This window comes from Mangifera indica, chromosome 4 (assembly GCF_011075055.1).
Source record: "Mangifera indica cultivar Alphonso chromosome 4, CATAS_Mindica_2.1, whole genome shotgun sequence".
NCBI lineage: Eukaryota > Viridiplantae > Streptophyta > Magnoliopsida > Sapindales > Anacardiaceae > Mangifera > Mangifera indica.
The window spans coordinates 3,931,924-3,951,130 of record NC_058140.1 but is presented as its reverse complement, the minus strand read 5'-3'; the positions used below and the strand labels follow the sequence as shown (position 1 = coordinate 3,951,130).

The 19,207-nt window shown below is 34.6% G+C and overlaps 3 protein-coding genes across 6 annotated transcripts; 1 reads left to right on the top strand and 2 right to left on the bottom strand.

Moving 5' to 3' along the window:
* Window positions 1-401: 401 nt before the first annotated feature.
* On the top strand, window positions 402-1,714 carry LOC123214946. Its single transcript, XM_044634977.1, has 3 exons — window positions 402-642; window positions 810-977; window positions 1,271-1,714. The coding sequence occupies exons 1-3, from the start codon at window positions 616-618 to the stop codon at window positions 1,526-1,528; spliced, it is 453 nt and encodes a 150-aa protein (XP_044490912.1). The 5' UTR covers window positions 402-615; the 3' UTR covers window positions 1,529-1,714.
* A 1,104-nt stretch (window positions 1,715-2,818) lies between these two features.
* LOC123214587 (IAA-alanine resistance protein 1-like) lies at window positions 2,819-9,271 on the bottom strand. 4 transcript variants are annotated; one of them, XR_006501857.1, is made up of 12 exons: window positions 8,587-9,271; window positions 8,403-8,486; window positions 8,253-8,302; window positions 8,061-8,112; window positions 7,560-7,655; window positions 6,392-6,642; window positions 5,427-5,576; window positions 5,181-5,288; window positions 4,351-4,517; window positions 3,288-3,389; window positions 3,152-3,196; window positions 2,819-3,061 (listed from the first exon to the last, which is right to left on the bottom strand). XR_006501857.1 is itself a non-coding variant. In XM_044634450.1 (11 exons), the coding sequence occupies exons 1-11, from the start codon at window positions 8,903-8,905 to the stop codon at window positions 2,906-2,908; spliced, it is 1,413 nt and encodes a 470-aa protein (XP_044490385.1). In that variant the 5' UTR covers window positions 8,906-9,266; the 3' UTR covers window positions 2,819-2,905. The 4 variants fall into 4 exon arrangements, 2 of the variants coding, with proteins under 2 accessions (XP_044490385.1, XP_044490386.1); XM_044634450.1 differs by lacking the exon at window positions 4,351-4,517 and having other exon boundaries at window positions 8,587-9,266; XR_006501858.1 differs by lacking the exon at window positions 2,819-3,061 and having other exon boundaries at window positions 4,445-4,517.
* A 2,807-nt stretch (window positions 9,272-12,078) lies between these two features.
* LOC123212826 (65-kDa microtubule-associated protein 6-like) lies at window positions 12,079-18,967 on the bottom strand. The gene is made up of 12 exons (XM_044632035.1): window positions 18,404-18,967; window positions 17,343-17,546; window positions 16,286-16,543; window positions 14,462-14,677; window positions 14,229-14,384; window positions 13,996-14,155; window positions 13,727-13,878; window positions 13,394-13,481; window positions 13,245-13,318; window positions 13,092-13,166; window positions 12,490-12,847; window positions 12,079-12,390 (listed from the first exon to the last, which is right to left on the bottom strand). The coding sequence occupies exons 1-11, from the start codon at window positions 18,473-18,475 to the stop codon at window positions 12,509-12,511; spliced, it is 1,794 nt and encodes a 597-aa protein (XP_044487970.1). The 5' UTR covers window positions 18,476-18,967; the 3' UTR covers window positions 12,079-12,390; window positions 12,490-12,508.
* Window positions 18,968-19,207: the final 240 nt, after the last annotated feature.

Below are 19,207 nucleotides of genomic sequence, written 5' to 3'. Positions count from 1 at the left end.
TGAAATATTATATATATGCACATACGTGCATACAGTATGATTCTATGTATATGAAGAAAAGGAAAGTGTGTACAAGGAGGCAAGTGCTTTGGGCGGCTTTCCGCTGTCTCCTTAACCTTGAGCCTCGGCCACCATAGTTTCCTATTCTCTCTTTGATTCTAATTAACCAAACAAACAGCTCATGCCTGTCTCATCTGCAATTTCAATCTTTTACAAAACCAAGAAAGCAAAAAAAGTTAAGATTGTTTAGATTTTCAACCAATTAAACAAACTAGAGCCACAACCACAGTAAAAAGCAAGAAAGTGAAGAAAAAGCTCTCTCTCTCTTATATTGATTCACTGACAGTGTAGAGAGGGACAAAAACCACATCAATAAAGAAAGGAAAAGGCTAAATTTAAAGTAGAAAGAAAAAATGAAAATGGTGGGAATCTTTATTCCTCTTTCACTGTACAGGTGATCCCACTTCGCCCCCCCTCTATCCCTCATTCTCCTCCTTTTTATGCTCTCTTTCTCTCTTTTTCCCGTATTTTTTTCTTCTCTCTCTTTCTCTTTCTCAGACTCGCAAACAAAGTAAGATTTTCTGTTCTTCTGGCATGAGCTAACGTTTCTCCATTATGGGTTTTTCATGTGGGGATGATTTTGTAAGTACATTTTTTTTTTTTGGCAATTTAGGTAATTGAGTACCTGCAATATACTTTCGTCCTCTGACTGTATATATTATTATTATATTATCTCTACTTTGAACTGGTTAATCAATTTTCTACATCATTTTTGTTTCTTTTTTTATATATATATTTTTTCCTGATAGGATTATAAACAAAAACAAGTTGTATTAGTCGAGGAGCAAATTGCCAGGAATGTTATGGATCATGGGGTGGAATTCGAACTCGAATTCTGGCCTGTTGAACACCCAATGGAGCCACAGGATGAAGATCGCCCTGTAAAGTGTCCAATGCCAACTTCTTCTGTTATCAATGTAAGTTTCTTTCTTCCATTTATCAGTTAAGGGGATTTATTTTTATAAGAGATAGCTAACATGAGTGAATTTCAAGGGCATTGGCAATATGTTTCATTCAGTAAATACCTATTCCTTTTTATTCAATTTTATATCATATAAACATCCAATCTTCTTTGGTGGTATTCATCCAGTATAAAAAAGATTTCATGCACGAGTTGGGATATTTTCAGTTGGTCTTTGGAGAATATAGGTATTATTTTTTTGGTTTATTTGCTTATTAAAATTGATGAAGATGTGGTGTGTTTGAAAAGGAATCAAGAATGCAAGAGGAGAAAACAGGTGAAGGATTGGGAAAGAGAGCAGAAGCACCAGAAGAAATGAACAAAGAAGGAAATGAAGTAGCAATAGAGGGTCGTCCAGTTCGAGCAGTGAGAAAGAGGCATCACACTTTGACACACGAGGATAATGCAATAAAGCCTCCCATGAGAATGCCTTCTCTTCCTCCACCTCAAACCCCCAAAATCACCATCTTTGAAATGCTTCAAGAGTTCGACAAGTTTGAGTCTTAGTCAAATCCATCCGTTATTTTCTGGTGCCCAAACGTTCAAAAAGTGAGAATCTCTCTATGTTGTTGTATGAATGTCCTTACTCGAGAAAATTTACACAACCAAAATGTAGGCAGGATTTCTTTATAGTTGTAATATCATTTTGAAACACTTGTCCCGTATAATATTTGTCCAGTTTAATTGTAGCTTTCTCATATATGTCACCAAATTATATGCTACTTCACAAAGAAAATAGTAATGAGTATCTAATTAAGTATTTGGATGGAATATGATTTTAAATTAATAATAAATTAATAATTAATTATATGATAATATATCATCTAAATTTTCAATCACATACTTAAAATTGGATGCTACTAGTATTATTCAAAGGAAAATGTTTCGGTATAGGCTGTCAAACCAACAAAAATTACATGGGTACAGAAGGATTATGCTATACCTGCGACTTTAATTTGTGAATTATATAACAAAATATATGCTTTTGTGACTTTTCATACAATTTAGAATACAGAAATTGCCCAGTGTAAAATGTTGAAATTGTGACTAATGTTCTGGTGTAAACTTGATATTCTATATGCCCCCATTTGTGAAGTTATGATGAGTGTTGAATGTTGACGACAGAATGTCGAAAAGGGTGAAACCCACTATTATATTCTTGGAATGACTTCTTCTGGTGACTTTTGACTGAACCCTTTTCTAATTGAGGCAATTTTAAACCCATTTCTAATATTTAAAGTGAAGATTTGAGGCTTGTCTTTACCACCAAAAAATGCGCAAAGTTCTTTGTGGAATCAGTCTCCCATAATAAAGCATCCTCACAGTATTAAAAGACAAAAACATAGTCAAAGAAAATCATTACTTGAATTAGATTTTGATATTAGGAGACTACCGCTGGGTTACCCAACCACCCATCTCAACCATTGGATACTTAAAAAGTTTCGAGTAATGACATTTAGCCTTTGCCTGGCGCACACAATTAAAATTTGCCTCTCCAACGGCTCATAGGATAAAAAAATTGAATAAATAAGACCAAGTGAAAATGCAAGTCTATCAGTTTTTCAAGTTTTAGATAGGCATTTTGTGAGATTCATGAGTTGCTTCTCCACAAGAATCCGAGAGAAGCTACTTCTATTGACAATAAACAAAAATTTAGAGTGGGAACAAGTCTCCCTTACAATGCATAATAGTAACCAGGCACCAAAACCTCAGGTTATTTTTGTATCTCCTACCACATCCATGAATACCTTCCATAACACCATTTTCCTTCGTGCTCCAATTAGTAAATTGCAGAAGTTACTAATGACATCAATTTTGATTGAAAACTCTTAAAATAAATCATGTACTTGTGTGGCTAATTTTTACATTTCCAAATGTTTTTTGTCATTCAACAAGCGAAATACAAAGGGCGACACACATGCCCAATATCAGTGAGGTTAATTGGACAGCGGTACTTTTCAGTGCTGTGTTTCCGTTATTATTCATTTCTGCAAGAACTCCAGCAACGGCGACGTAGATAAATCCACCTGCCGTGAATCCCTATAAGATATAAAGGTGTCAACAAAAGTAATAATAGATGCGGCATCTAAAATGAAATTAAACTATGCATTGTTTATGGAACTTCTTTACCTCAATCAATGACGACTGTCCAGGATCCTGTCCCCAGAGCAAAGCCTACAGAAAAAGCAACTAACATTATTTCATCTTCATGGTTCAAGCAAATTATGGAAAACAATTGCCCCAGCAATCAAGAAAGATCACTCACCATTGCAGTTCCTGCTAAAGCCACAAGTGCAGAGAGAAAGTTGAAGAACAGAGCTTTGGATACACTGAATCCTGATCTCACCAGAATACCAAAATCACCAACCTATAAATACCCTAGCCATTAGTGTACCGAATAAAAGGAATCAATATTGAAAGGGTAACAATAACTAAGAGTGATAGTATTATTTTAACTTACATTATGAACCAAATATTTTATATTTATTTCCTTTTTTTTTTCCCTCGGGAGAACAAATAACATGAATACTCTAAAAAGGGTGCAACCTCACTACATGGAGTATAAAAGGGAAATGTAAACAAAATCAAAATGTTTCAAATATTAGGGGGAAAAAAAAACATAACCAGAAAAATTAAATTAGTGAAAATCAGCAAACATCCATACAATTTATCAATCCACGTTTGAATTACGCTCCCTAAAACTTTTTGCTATGATGACAGCAAAGTCTAAGTCATATTAGACTGGAAAGCTAATAAGATTTTACGGTAAGTGAAGTCAAAATTTCCTCCATCGCCATGCCAATGTGGAAATGCATCTAATTTTTTATAAGAAAACAAACATCCTAGTGTAAACATACAAAACATATATAAAAGATATTCTGTTTTGATAGTGTGAAAGAAAAACATAATTAATGTCACTGTTTCATCCCCAAATTCTTTTAAAGTTCGCAAAATTAAACAGATGATGATTAACCACAAAAAATACACGCGAAAATATGTGAAAGGGCTGTAAATTATAATTCTTCCTTTTATCACATGGTATAATGAAATCATGATCCTACTGGTCAATTTCAATAATTGAAGGACAGAAAAATGATTCCTGTAACTTCATCCTTCTTTTTTATTATGACTACGGCAGAGAAACCTAGATGCAATTCCTAGCAGCCGTCCACCAAGCAATTAAAGTGAGATTACTCATGAAATAATATCAAGAACAATGTAAACTCAAATGGGTAAGCTGGTTCCAGAATGAACTCTTTCAAATGCAGGAAAAACCAATGTAAACTAAACTCGCCAGTTACAACAGGTCACAGCAATTTAGGACGTACCAAATTTGGTTCAATTGTCTACTATTAAATGTCAGAACTGGCTAACAAATCAATTTTAGCTTGAACTAAAATCACGGGGAGGATTAAACTGAACTGGGAATTTTCTTTACTGGAAATGTCTGCAAGGTGATTCCTATAATTTCTGCATCCTTCGTATTTGTAAATACCTATAACATTGAACAGCAAAAAGATGTGGAAGAACTCAAATCTTGGCTTCACTAGATGCATTATTAGCAAAGGAATAATAACTCAGAAGTCAGAAGTGTGCAAAGCCCAAAAAAAAAAAAAAAAAAGTATTAACATCCACCATATAAAGGTTTCAACACGTATTCAACAGCAAAATTGTGACTGTATCAGTGCCTGATGAGTCCCATTCATGTTGCAAAATTTTAAACCATCTAATTCTGTTTTCCTTTTTCATGCTTCCTTACTTTATGACTTATTATGAATGTAAGGGATTAATACCGGAAAGATGGAAAATTCTACCCTCATTATAAAGAGAATCAGTGTCATTACAACTTCAAAAATGAAAATCATATTCTGCATTTCTGGAGCAAAATCCAAATTCCTACCTGTTCTTAATGTGTGGAGGAAAAAAAATACATAATATGACCTAAAAAATAGCATGTACTAGATAGAATTGATATAAATTAGAATTATGATATTGAAATTTGTACCATGTTTGTTAAATGATATCTAGTTTATCAATTTCATTTAACAAACATTATACCAATTTCAACATCATAATCCTAAGTTATAAGATTCAAGTCTTTAAAAAGGTAAAATATGAAAAACTTTACCCATCAAATAAGAAAGGAGGGGACTCAAACCTCTTGAGGAAGCTCATGGGCAAGCAAAAATAAAGTTCTAGACCACCCACCAACAGATCCATAAAGCAGGAAAGCACTTCCTAATGCCATCCCATCAGTAAAATTGTGCTGCAACATTAAAATTTTGAACCATTTCATTGCACTCAAATATACAAGGAAAATAGAATCATTCAAATCGAGCATGAAACTTCTCCAAATATATGAACATGAATGCTCAAGTACAAATGTTCAGGAACACATACTTACAACACCATCAGAAAAAAGATTGAGATAACCAAACACAAGATTTGATGATTGAGCAGGTTCTTTCTTTTCCAAGGATTTAGGATCATTGGACAAGCTATCTATGGCATCTACATCTGATTTATCATCCCCAGCACTAGAGGAAGTCTTTCTCTGCACAATGCAAGAATCTGATTATGTTCAATGTTAATTAAAACAATTCCATTTAAGTTAAAATTCCATATAGATGGCATCTTTCAAGTTCTAGAATTTATATTTTTACAAAGCACACATCCCAAAAAATGTACCCAAATAGATGTTTGGTCCAAATGTTTAAGCTGAGGCTAGGCCAAATCCTTTTCCCAAAAATATATTTTACCCAGCACACATACATGGCATGTGCTCCTTGCCAAGCCAAATTCTTTTCTTCCTAGAAACTTAGCCCTAACTCTACCACCAAGCCCTAGGCTTAAAACATAGCATTTCTAATTGTACTTCCAAATGGTACTTTCTTTTCCAGAAACATATTTATTCCTAATCTTGCCGAAACCTTACTTCGGGTGCATAATTAATGCTGAAATGGCCAGAAGATAGAGAATAATACTTCATTCATAAAATTTATTCAAAGTAGGGCTTTTAGTAGCAAAGCATTTACAAATTGAGCCATAAGCAAAAACCGCCAGTTGCTTGGCCATAGATAAGAAAAATCTTGTCAATCGGAGTTTTGGATGTTTTAAAACCTCATTACAAGTTAATGAGACACTCTTAGCTAAAGTAAATGCATCTTTCGGGTAAATAAAAAATAAATAAAGGAAAAAACACATTTAAAGTGCATCCAAACAAGTATAAAATTGAAAAAGCTCTTCTCACTATGAGAAAGCTCTTTTAACCATCTCCAGAACAATACCAAACACATGCTTCATCAGATCAGATCTCAAACTTCCTAAGTTTGCAGCAACTAATCACAATATGGTAATTCCTCAGCTTACCCTCCGAAGAGACTCCTGCTGAATAACACTATCTCTATTCAATGAGTCTTCAGACATTTGATTTGAACCTTTTTCTTCAATTCCACAACAGGGTTGCGATTGCTTCTTTCCATTAATATCATCATCATTCTTCAATTTTGTATTATTATGATGGTGGTGGTGATGACCATGACCCCATGAATCAGTTTCTCCAGAGTTCTCATCAACATATCTTACCAATTTCTCAACCAGAAGAAAGAGTACAATTCCCACTGCAACGATTCATTTATGATAATAAGAATTCAAGGGGTTACAACACAATCTGCAAAGCCCCTGATATACTAATATTAAGCAGATGGTCAATGAAATCAAGAAAGGAAAAAACATGTAATTGAAGATGAAGAGAATAATCCACAAACTTATATAACAGGAATTTCATACAAGTTCAATAAGATATTAGATAGCTACAGCTACAGCTACAGAACAGAGTATTTTAAGAGAAGGTTTCTGCAATGGCTTACTATTTCCACAGCAGAAAAGCAATAAGAGATAGAAGGTGGGAACAGGACAGAATCAGCAAATATATTTCAATTCTTATATGAAAGTTAGATTGAGTTAAATTAACTGTGGGAAAATAAAGCCCTGACCAGGAGCAGTTTCCCATGGAAAAGAAAAGCATTTAGCAAAAAGCGATAATCAGCAAGAAAGTCAGCAAAACTTTTTCAGTTGAGTGTTGCATATATCCCTATATTACTTGAAAGTACGGCATGAGATTATAATATAATGCATATATTAAATCTGTTACCAGATGCCATTCAAGAAGACTTTTTTCTTTAATGGCAATTAATTCATTGATCAGGGTTAAACAAGGTGCACATGTGCAGAGACACGAACACAGATGTATATCCTCAGAACTCATTTACAACACAAGCAAAGCATTCTCAACAAAACTCAGCTTATTGAATTTGCAAGCTATTTGATGAGAGAACAATTCTAACCAGTTCCCAATCACAACACATAATGTTTTCAGTAATTGGTATATAAAAACTTATTGATAAGTGTTCATGCATGCATGCATGTGAGTGGCACAAATAAAAACACACATTGGAGTGTTTTAGTGATTCTGCAAACAATAAGGCATAGAGTGGATACAGGTGAATCACAAATGCACAAGTGCTTTACTACTCACCTAGAACAGATATTCCCACGGAAAGATCTTTCAAAGAATGTGAATGCTGATGTGTATGATCCTCATGGTGATCGTGTGAGTGGGAATGCTCTCCACCTGCAAAACATAACCTTTTTAATGACAGATCTGACAAAAGCACATAAAACGTGACATAGAAAAGCAAATTGTGTCTATCCAACAAGATTCAGAACATAAGGGCTTCTAAAACATGAAGTAAACAAGAATACCTCCTTTAATAGCAGTAAGGATTCTAGAACATAATTGGACATATATACCAAAGTAATGAAAATAAAAGAAACAAAATCCTATATAAAATAAAGCCACACATGAAATCTTCAAATCACCCTGTTACCGACATAAACAAGCCAGTGAAAAAAGAGCACCCTCTGATGATAGCTTATTTGAACCAATAGAAGTTATATAAATTGTCTCACAAGTTATAATTTGTGACTAAGAGGAATGTTATAAGAGTACTTAAAAATACTTTGTTCAATACCATACCAAAAGCATGAGGCAATTGGTGAAGAAAAGCATCCCCTAACATAGCTCCAGCCTGTAAACAAACACCTCAATCCAACTCAATCAAACCATTCAAAACACCATAAGAACATAAGGTGTATATCCATGAACTCATCCATACAAAAAGAATACAATCAAATCAAGAACCCAATAAATAAGCATAAAGAAACTGACCCCAAACAAAGCCAATGAATCAACAACCGCTTTGGATGGCTTCCCCTGTACTGTTACAACACAAATGATTACATTTTCATAACAATCATAAATCCGTTTGTAAACTGAAGTAAAAACAAGTTCACCAAGCGAGTATTGACAATTACTTACTAAAGATTACTGGCAAGATTATCAAGGAAATCAAAGACGCTAAGCTCACCAAAAGTGAACAACCCAATGCATTAAACCACAGCCCTATGAATTAAAAAAAAAATCAAAAAAATACTCCAAAAAATACATTTTCCACATTTTTACTCCACAAAATTATACACAAGATGAATTTAACTCAATTTACCGAAACCCACGTGCTGCAGATCACCAACATGGTGATCTTGATCGTGATCGTGATCGTGATAGTAAGGCCCAAATCCGTACAATCTCATATCTTCCTCCTCAGCCAGCTCCTCTGGCAGTAACATTTTCTTGTCCGTATGCTGATGCCCACCAAGATTGTGGTCATGGTGGTGGTGGTGGTGGTGGTGGTGGTGGTGGTGGTGGTGGTGGTCATGCGACGGCGTCGTTCCAGTGGCGAAACCCAGATCGAAACAAAACCCAGAGAGTAAGATAAGATCCAAAACTGAGAAAACAAAGATCTGGGTCTTGAAAGACGACATCGGTAGTCTAATTTTCAAGTGAAAAAAGGATGTGAAGTAACGAAGAATTTAAAAGGGATCTGAGAACATGGGTTTATTAGGGCGTATTAGAAAAGGTTTACTAAGAACGGCGTTTACAGGTGCCTTCGATGGTGATGAAACAAACAATGCATAAGAAAAGAACGATTATCCCGATTATAACACCAAATGTTATGACATCCATCTTTTAGTACAAAGTGCGAAATTCTAGTTTATTTTCTTTTCTTTTTTTTTAATTTCCTTTCAAAGGAAAATATTATTGGAATCTTCAATTGAAAATCTGGTAAGGCGAGATTATAGTTTTTTGGAGTACAGTTGGGCATCTGAAGTCGGAGGATAGACAAGATAAGGTTACTTTATTCAAGTTACCATGGGTTAGCTGATAAAATTATAATATTTAATCTAGGTTAATATATGAATAAGGCCAAACGACTATGTCCCACCTAAGGTTTGACGTTTTCTCAAAAGTCTCCTCTTTAACTATGGAAACACCAAATACCCACCCATGACCGGTTAGATTTATCAAAACTCTAATGGTGGTAAGGGTAAAATCATCATTTTTGCTATAATATTAAAAATAAACTAAAATAGAATCTAATTTTGCCCCCCTAAACTTTAAAAACTAAAAATTTTTCCCCAGCCTAAGTTTTAAAAAATGACATTTTCACCCTAGAGTTTGATTTTGAAATCTTCGACGACCGTTCTAGCTTCATTGCCGACGATCTCTCTCTCCCAAAGCAGTCTCTCCTTTCGGTGAATGCTTTCCTCTCATTTGGAGGCTCGATCGGCGTCGGAGACGCCTTGGGAGACGAAGAACTTCTCGGAAGACGAGCCATCGTCTTCGTCTGGGACGAAGACGTCGTCTTCGTCTCTTCGTCTCCCAAGGCGTCTCCAAAGCACTAACGTCGATCGAGCCTCAAATGGGAGGAAAGCATTCGTCGAAAGGAGAGGCTGCTTCGGGAGAGAGAGATCGTCGGCAATGGAACCGGAATGGTCGCCAAAGATTTCAAAACCAAACCCTAGGGTGAAACTGTCATTTTTTAAAACTTAGGCTGAGGGAAAATTTTTAGTTTTTAAAGTTTAGGAGGGCAAAAAGAGATAAAAATTTCAGGCGTTAGGGTTTTGTTAAATCTAACCAGTCATAGGTGGGTATTTGGTGTCTTCATAATTAAAGAGGAGACTTTTGAAAAAACGTCAAACCTTGGGTGGGAAATAGTCGTTTGGCCTATGAATAATTAACGTAGACAACCATTGCCTAACTTTTCAACAAAAGGAATATGTACTTATTTTGAGGCCAAAGGACAATTTCCCACCTAAGGTATAATGAAATCTCAAAATCTTACTCTCAGATTTTTAAAAGCCCAAACAACTAAATTTTTATTAAAAATCTCAGTTAAAATTAAGGGTAAATCCGTTATTTATTAAAAAAATTAAAGTTTTATCACAATTTTTTCTTTTATATTGAAAAAATTACATTTGCCCCTGACTGAAAGTTTGAAAAGTGACAAAAACCCCCATAGGGTTTGTTCCTCTTTCTCTAGTGTCGATTTCTCTTTCTCTGACCTTCAATCATTCTCTCCGCCCCCTTATCTCTCTTTCAGTCTCTCTCCTTTACCTCTCCTACTGAAGATAAAGACGAAATTGTCTTCATCTCTCAAACAAAAACAAACAATCTTTGTCTGAGGCGAAAACATTTTGCCTTTGTCTCCAACCAAAAACAATTAAAGAGGCAAGGGAGAGAGATTGGAGGGAGAGATAAGAGAGGAGAAAGGATGGTCGAAAAAAGAGAAATCAGCACCGAAAAAAGAGTAACAAACTCTAGGGAAGTTTTTATTACTTTTCAAACTTTCAGTCGGGGGCAAATGTAATTTTCAAATATAACATAAATTCATACACTAGCCGTCAAAAGTAAAACACGGTTCCCTACTTACAAATATATGAAACGCGTGTCCAAAGGTCAATTTTTTAAGTCTAGATGAATAACAAAAAGTGATTTTCCTCTCCCAGTAAGGTGTGGAAACGTTTTTTCATACATTCAAGGTAAATCATATTTTTTTCACACAAAATATAACTCAATTCACAGAAAAGAATCTTGACATAAAATTTAAAGATTAAATTATTATGAATAATATTATATGTATCTATTTTGAGAAATACAAATGGATATACATTTATGTATATTGTCATTTAATAAAATGTCATTTTATCCTTAATTTAAAATCACACATCTATAAAATGTTTACCCATTTGTATATCTAAAATACATACATATAGATTTATTGAATTATTATATTATCCCAAATTATTTCATTTTTTTTAATTATGATATCACTCCAAATTAATACAAATTTAAAATAATCTTTTACATATCAAATTTGTCAGAAACACCCTCTTTTTCTTTGCAGATGATTTTAGTAGGTTTGGGTTTTGGTGAATAAATAATTTTGATGAGCTTGGGCTTAGGTGAGTAACAATTCTGGTGGGTTTGGGTTATGATGAATGGTGGTTATGACGGTTAAAGAGTTCCAAACTTAAAATATAGAAGTTCACTGGGTTTCAATAGGCAACAGTTCTGGAGGGTTTGAAATTAGGTGTGGCTTGGATTTGAACGGATATTAAAGTTTCAGGGGCATATCGTAGAGTTCAATTACAAATTCCTAAATTTATTTTTAAAAAATCAAATTATCATATTTAAAATATTAATATAAAGCCATAAAAAGTCATTTTTTTTTTTTTTTTTAATTTTTTAATAATAAAATCATCGTTTTTCTCTAACAACATGGCATGTTTTAAATTTAAGTAGACAAATAATTATTTGTGTTTAGTAAATAATAAAAAGGTGTTTTAAAACCAAACCTCTTGAAAAAATTGTAAATCAATCAGTTACAAAATAAAATTGCAAATACACTAATAATAATTGTCAATTTAATTATTAATGATATCGTTAATATTATTTATTATTCTACCCTTAATCCATTCCTGTTACTATGTTACAACACTGACATTCCCGGATTCACAGGACTTGTACCCTTGCATGTTGCCACACAGTTGTGGAAGATAAGAGCATTTCTGCTGAAAATGAATTACAAAGAATGGCAGTGGCAGACATCGATTTTATTGGCGTGATACAGCTTCATAAAACCCCTGCAAACACATTTCCCAAACTTCCTACTGCATCAAAATGAAAGCAACCACACTGGTATATAGGTTTTATATACATAGGGCAATGCAAAACACAATCAAGATCAATCAAAATACGAGGTCAGTATTACTATAGCACTTCTATTTCAACTGTCAACAAGCAGCACAAATTACATCTAAATGCATGTCTTCAACTGTCAGTTACCCCTTCTCTCCAAGTACTTTACAATTCACAATCATAGTGTACAATCCTTTCCGTATTCACAAAGCCTTTCATTGATTCAATTGAGTGTACAGTTGTTGAATTTTAATAGCCGGATGCGTTCCTGCATCAATACATAATCAAATACCGACATGATTGAACTAAATGAGACATGAACTTAAAGGGTTTGTTCAAAATAGAACAAAAAGAGATCAGAACATACCATTTCCAGGTATGTAGAATCAACCATGTGGAGGAGACCCTAGCTCAGAGCCACAAACAGATGTGTATGTTGACATTGTATCTTCTTTTGATATGGCCACAAAGTTCAGTGGAGCAGTTGAGAGCCTTCGCATTTCCTTGAAATGTCCATTTTGACGCCCCGAGTAGGATCGAGAAGTGAGGAGCTCAGAAGCTCCACTGCCAATAGAGTTCCGACGGGGGGTGGGAGTCATCGTTCCATTTCCATTTGCACGATATCCATTTGGCTTCCTAAAGCTGCTAGTTTTTCTAGGACTAGGCTTTGACCCATATATAGCTTCCTTCTCTGTCATGAGGAGATCCTGGAGCTTCTTTTGGTCCTGTGGAAGTGTGATAAAAATTTGTCATGCATTATCCACAAATACATTGGGAACACTCAGTGTGAAACCATGTGGACATCAATTCAATAAGTTTTAAAGGATCTTTTCTTCCTTATAAAGGTTGATTAAGATGTCGCAACAAGGAAAAACCAATCACAAGTTTTGAATACCAATGGCCAATTTATACAAGAAAATTGCATGGAAATCAAAAAGACCTTCATACAACAGCATAAAGGTATATTACCCTGCATCTTCTCTTCTCTTCTTCCCTCTGTTGTCTGGCCAGCTTGTAATCATCAAGTATTGACACCAACCTGACCTGAAATATAGTAGATAGTTAGGGAATCTACAAGAGAAGACAGTCCAAAATAGCCAACACTGCAAATGAGTAACTCACTCCATCATAAAGAAAGTACGTATTTTTCTCCTCTTCCCACGCTAGTGTTCTGTTTATCAGATTGTCAACCATTGCTGGAAACTCAACCTCATCAGCACAAAATGTTGTTAGGTTCAAATATAGGATATGAGCATTAAAGAAAGCAATACCTGGAATTTTGGTCACAGTTACTCGAGCTCGCTCTGCACGTTTCAGATTAATGTGTGCACCTCTGCCGGCATTATATCTGTTATAATCCTGGTATTAAAGAGAAATTATGTCAAAATAAGAACAAGGATATATGCTGTTGCACCAACAGATGGATTGCCGATTATCAATGTATAACTTTTGAGCAATTGTAATGATAAATCACAAATGCAGGAGACAAAAAACTATGTAAGAGAAAGCAGAAGAAGAGGAAGTAACAGACAGGAATCCTAATTAAGTTCTAATCTTATCATCATTTGTTGATATGCTATCAAGCACAAAAGGTTGCAGATTACTTGATTATATTCTTCCAGCCATTTTTCCTCTTCACATGCTGAAAGCCATCGGTCTATCCTATCCATAATATCTTTTCGGCTTAGTGCTTCATCTTTAACTTTGCTAATCTGTGACTCAATATTGCCCAGAAGTTCAGAAGGATCCACTAGACCTGAACAATCATGTGAAGGCTCATAAATTCATATTGAAAAGCATATTCTTGGTGACTAAAAGAAAATACAATGATCTATTTAACTGGCTTTATTTAAGGATAAAGATATGTCCATACCAGAATCTATCAAAGCACTGGATTTTTCAGCAGCTGTGCTTGTATCAGGTTCAATGTGAGTCATTTTGCATATTTCCTCCAATTCTGACCTCTTTTTCATAACAAGTTCTTTCAGTCGAGTCGCCTTAAGTTTAGTAAGCCTATCCACTTCTTCTGATGCCTGAGAGAGAGAAGTGAAACTTGAAGATCTACTTTTTCACGATAAGCAAAAATTAACCAGAGTGTTTCCAAACCTCTTCAATTATCTCAGTAGATAGAACACCCGGTTCTGTAACTTCAGGCTCTGATAATGTAAGAACACAAGTAATCTTTGAAAAGCTGCTCTTCTCTTCTTTTGGCGAGTCCATCAAGTTCCAAAGATCAAAGAGTGACTCCAATATATTTTTCAGCTGCATTTCACAGTACAATTTTGCTTCAAATAGCTAAGGTGCAAATAAGTAAATAGGTTCAGGAATAACTTCATTACCTTCTGTATTCGGAACTTTCTTTCGGCTTTTAATTTAACAATGGCCTGCTCTAAGCCTTCTAATGTGCTATTGCTTATATTTGTTGAATGCCCCATGCCGGTACCATGCAAGCTCGGATGCACATCACTCACTGTCTGGCCAAAATCCAACCCAAGCACACCACAAAGAGAATGCACCTCATTCACATATTCCAAAACCTTATTCAGGCGGTCAGACTGCAAAAGGCATGTATTACAACCATAAAAACCAAAACATACTGATTATATTAAGCTAAACACATTAATCCAATGCACCAAGCAATGTTTTGAAACCTGAAAAGAAAATGTTCTCTTTTCAACATTGGGACAACATATAACCAAACAGAATTGTGGTTTTATGGTATAGTGCATATCCTTGCAGTTGTTTGGACTTGATTTTTAAAACCCGGACTGGACTGGCCAATCAAATCAGTTTGATCAGGACCCATGGTTAGTCCAGTCTGGTGGTCAGTCCACTCTGAATCAAAGTTTAAACTGCCATAACCATTGGACCAAGCAAATTGCGTCAGGTCACAATTCAACCATCAGATCATTCCAGCCAAACCATTACTGTAGCAATTACAAAATATGCACTATACCAGTGGACCACAATTATGTTCAGTTATATGTTATTCTAATTTATACTTACAATAATACTATGTGCACAAACAACAATGTGTCACAATGTGATTAGGTGTTATTTTATCTTTAATTTTTAACTATCCAATAACATGATGTCATGCCATTATGCACAAAAAATTGCGCACATAGCACTACACTTATATTCAATATGTTTTAATTGAATTGGATATTAGAAGGAAAATGAAAAATTTAGGAATTGTAAGGACTCAAACCTAAGACCCAGTAATTGCAAAGAAATGCTCTATACCACTAGAGCACAATCTTTTTTTTGTTTGTTATATATTGTACTAATGTTGAAAAGAGTGCATTTTTTTCAATTTTGTATTATTTCATCTAACAATGTTGATGTCATGATCCAATCGGCAGACCTGAACTGACCCCTTGATCAAGTTTGAAAACACTGACTAGGGCCCAAGTTCGAATCCTAGAAATTGCAAAAAATTTTACATTTTTTTTCTAATATACAGTTCAATTAAAACAAATTAAATAAAAATTAGAAAACGATGTATAACCAAACAAAATTATGGCTTGGAGGTGTAGTGCACATCCTTGCAATTCGAATTCCAACAATTACAAAAAATTTTATAAAATCATGTTGACATCAACATAATGGTTTAAACTTTGACCCAAACCAAACTGAACATCAAGTTCTGGTCAAACCAATTTAACCAACCAGTCCCATCCAAGTTTTAAACACTTGTACTAAGACATGAGGACATCTTATCAAACATTCATTCAAATGAAAGAATAAATCATTAGTCATTTTTTTGAATCTAGAACATGAATTAGCATCACCAATTCAACATATGCAATGAAGTGAACTATTTTGCGTCAGTTGCATTCATTGAAAGATTCTATTTCCATGAATAAGCATGTTTGCACCAAATTACCCCTTCCATTTCGGCCAAAGTCAATATATATTGTGATGTATTTGTTTCATATGTTCAAAGTTCTAATTTGATTGCTTTAATGCCATTATAGGTACCACACCATCCCAACATAATCAAATTCAATAAATCCAAGTCACCAATGGTATAGAAAAAATAATAAAATTCAAAATATGCACTAAGTTTTTTTTTTTTTTGATACACTAAGTTCTTATCTTTATGAGAATATAAGCAGCCCAAAATTCTTGAGTGTCAATTATGAGCATGACATGCATACCTTTTCCTTTTGAAGGGTGCGAAGATGTGTTTGGTAGTCAACGAGCCTTCTCATAGACAAGTCTTCTTCTTCCAGAGATAAATTGATTAGAGAATTGTTCAGATGGTCATACCCAGAAATCTCCCCACTAATCTTTGTGATTTGTGCCTTTATGTCAGAGAATTGCTTCATACGTTCTTCTTTCTTTACTCTAAGATTATCCACCAGAGGTGCAACAGAGGCAAGTTTTTCTTTTAATGATGCTGATCTTTTCTCCGTCTGAATCAGCAAATTTTAAGAATAGGATCAAGTGAGTAAACCAAACCATATGAATAAAATGCTTGATCTTCAACAGTCAAAGTGGTGGTAACATCCCAAAAGTACTATCCTTTGTGAAAATTTGCAGCATAACAACAGGAAACAAGAAAAATAACAACAATAAATGGAGTTGGGAGCCTGAGTTAGCATTCAGGTAACCCAAAAATGGAGATTGAGGAAAGTTGAACATAACTTTCTCCATTAATCTCAACACAATAGCTGCAATCTCAAATTCTGTTTTTTTTTTCCTGCACAACATCTAATCAAGAACATGCAGGAGGAGTACTCAAAATGGTATCAAAGCGAATGAGCCTTCCATGTTTGTCAACAGGTAGTAGAAGACCCTTTAAAGAACTAAATATTCAATCATGACAATTCGTTTGAGCAACAGTTCATTTTCAGTACATCAGACCTCAAACAGCCCCTCACATTGATATGTCAACAACAGACAGGTAAACCTGTTTGACATTCACCAGTCACCCCACTGAGAAGGTTTTCAAGTTTTCTTGAATGATCCACAAGCCATGATAGTGAAATGATACACACATATAATAACTTGATTACTCAAGCACAAAACTTCGTCATTTAGTCATTCCAGTTAATGTACATGAACTTCTACATTCAAAATCAAGAAAACCCAAAGATGTTGGACACTGAGATGGAACATAGACATGAGTAACCTTCAAATCAGGACTGAATCATACTAGAAACAAAAGAAACATGATACTCTGATGTTTCAGTGCCAGGAAATTGAGTTTACCGGTGAGTGAATATGAATTTCCCCAAGAGAAGCCATGAGTGTTGCCAGCTCAGCTTCCTTCGCTGCAACAGTCTGATGAAGACGGGCCTTTGCATTGGCAGCTTCCTCGACTTTTCTCCTGTAAACTTCTAAGCACTCCCTCTCCAACTCCATCAGCATGCGGTCTTTTTCCGCTTCACTCTCGCCGATGTCACTCCATATTTGCTGTTTCCAATACAAAATTAAAAGCAGTTTAAATTATTCAAAATTTCCTGCTACTTTCATCACCTTTACAATATATCTGCTCAAAATTAAATGTGAAAACAGCACAATTAATTTTCTAATCAAAGAAAATGACACAATGAATAAAACCCAATAAACCCAAAACCCGAACATTATACTGAACCCATCCAGAGAAAATTGAACTTTGAGAGAATATACTACGTGATATCTGAACAGAGCAATGGACCAGTAATCATCAAAAATCAAGAGAAAAAAACGTATTTTTATAAACATCAAGGTATTAATGTAGTTTAAGTTCACAAATAAAAAAAAACAAGCATAAAAATTCTTAAGAGTACACAGAAAATAAATTGTGAGAGAAGCAACTAAATTAAAAATAACCAACTTAAACATCCATAAACCACTGTTATATCTAATCTTCTTTGAGGCCCACCAGGAAAAAAAATAGTGTATAGCAATTGAATCTTTTAAAGAAGAACTCGCCATTAATCATCAACCAAAAACTACCTCCCAGTAAATTTTGGATTTCAACATAAATTTGCCAACAAATAAAGAAATTTTGACAGACCAATTTGAAATAAAAAGAAAAATGACAAAACCAAAAGGTATTCAATTTCCAAAACTTCCGGCGAGCAGATCAGTAAAGAAAGAAGCTTTAATCAAAAGTAAAGCACAAAACTGTTGTCCCTATACAAAAATGAGGTAAAAAGGAGAAGCTAATTCATTTCATAGGTAAAGTAGACCCATTATCAAAACAAATTTTTTTGTCTTTTAACATAACCGGAAGAACTTAAGCTTTCTGCAAAACCCCATTAAGTAGAAGAAGAAGGCGAAAAGACCTGAAGCTCTCTGAGTAAAGCATTACAACTAGAGGTGGTACGGAGACTGCAAGGACTCCCAATCGCTAACATTTCCACTCTCTGTCTGTACAAAAACTCCCTTGAAGAAGGAATTGGAGTCAAGCAGTAATGGTTTTATACTTTTATGTCAGCTTAAAAAAAGGTAAAAAAGAATCCAAGAAAAAGAAGAGACGTTGTTTGAAACAAAGCCTTAACTTCTCCAGATCTGAACCTCAAAATAACATTTTTTTTGATGAAATTCAACACTCTCTCTTCAACCTCAACTTGAAAAAACGCAAAGCAGAAAAAAAAGAAATAAAAAGTTTATATGATAGAGAAACAAAGTGTAATGAAGAAAGTAAAAGAGACGTTAATGATTGTCTGCCAGTTAAGAAAAGTGAAGGATTACGCATAAAGGGTGAAAGGAAGAAGAAGAAGATGATGAGCTAGGGTTTATGGGGTTAAGCTAAAATGAGCCGAAATGTAGCAGGTAGAAGGGGTCAGATGGAAGGGATCTGCGTACTTTAGAGGACTTATGGCGACTTTTATTTCTTGGAGAAGGACGAAGTAAGTGAAGTAGAAAATTAACACAGTGAACTCAACTGGCTTAACATACTTCTGTCAAACTCTGTAACCCCCACACATTTCCACTTCTCTCTTTAGGAGCGTGCTTTCTACGCGCACCTATTTTTCCACAGGATTTTTTATTCAATTTTTTTTTATATCTATTATTAAATTTTTTCATGAACCGAACCTCTAATAGTTGAATTTTGTGATATAATAATTAGATTTATAAATATTATA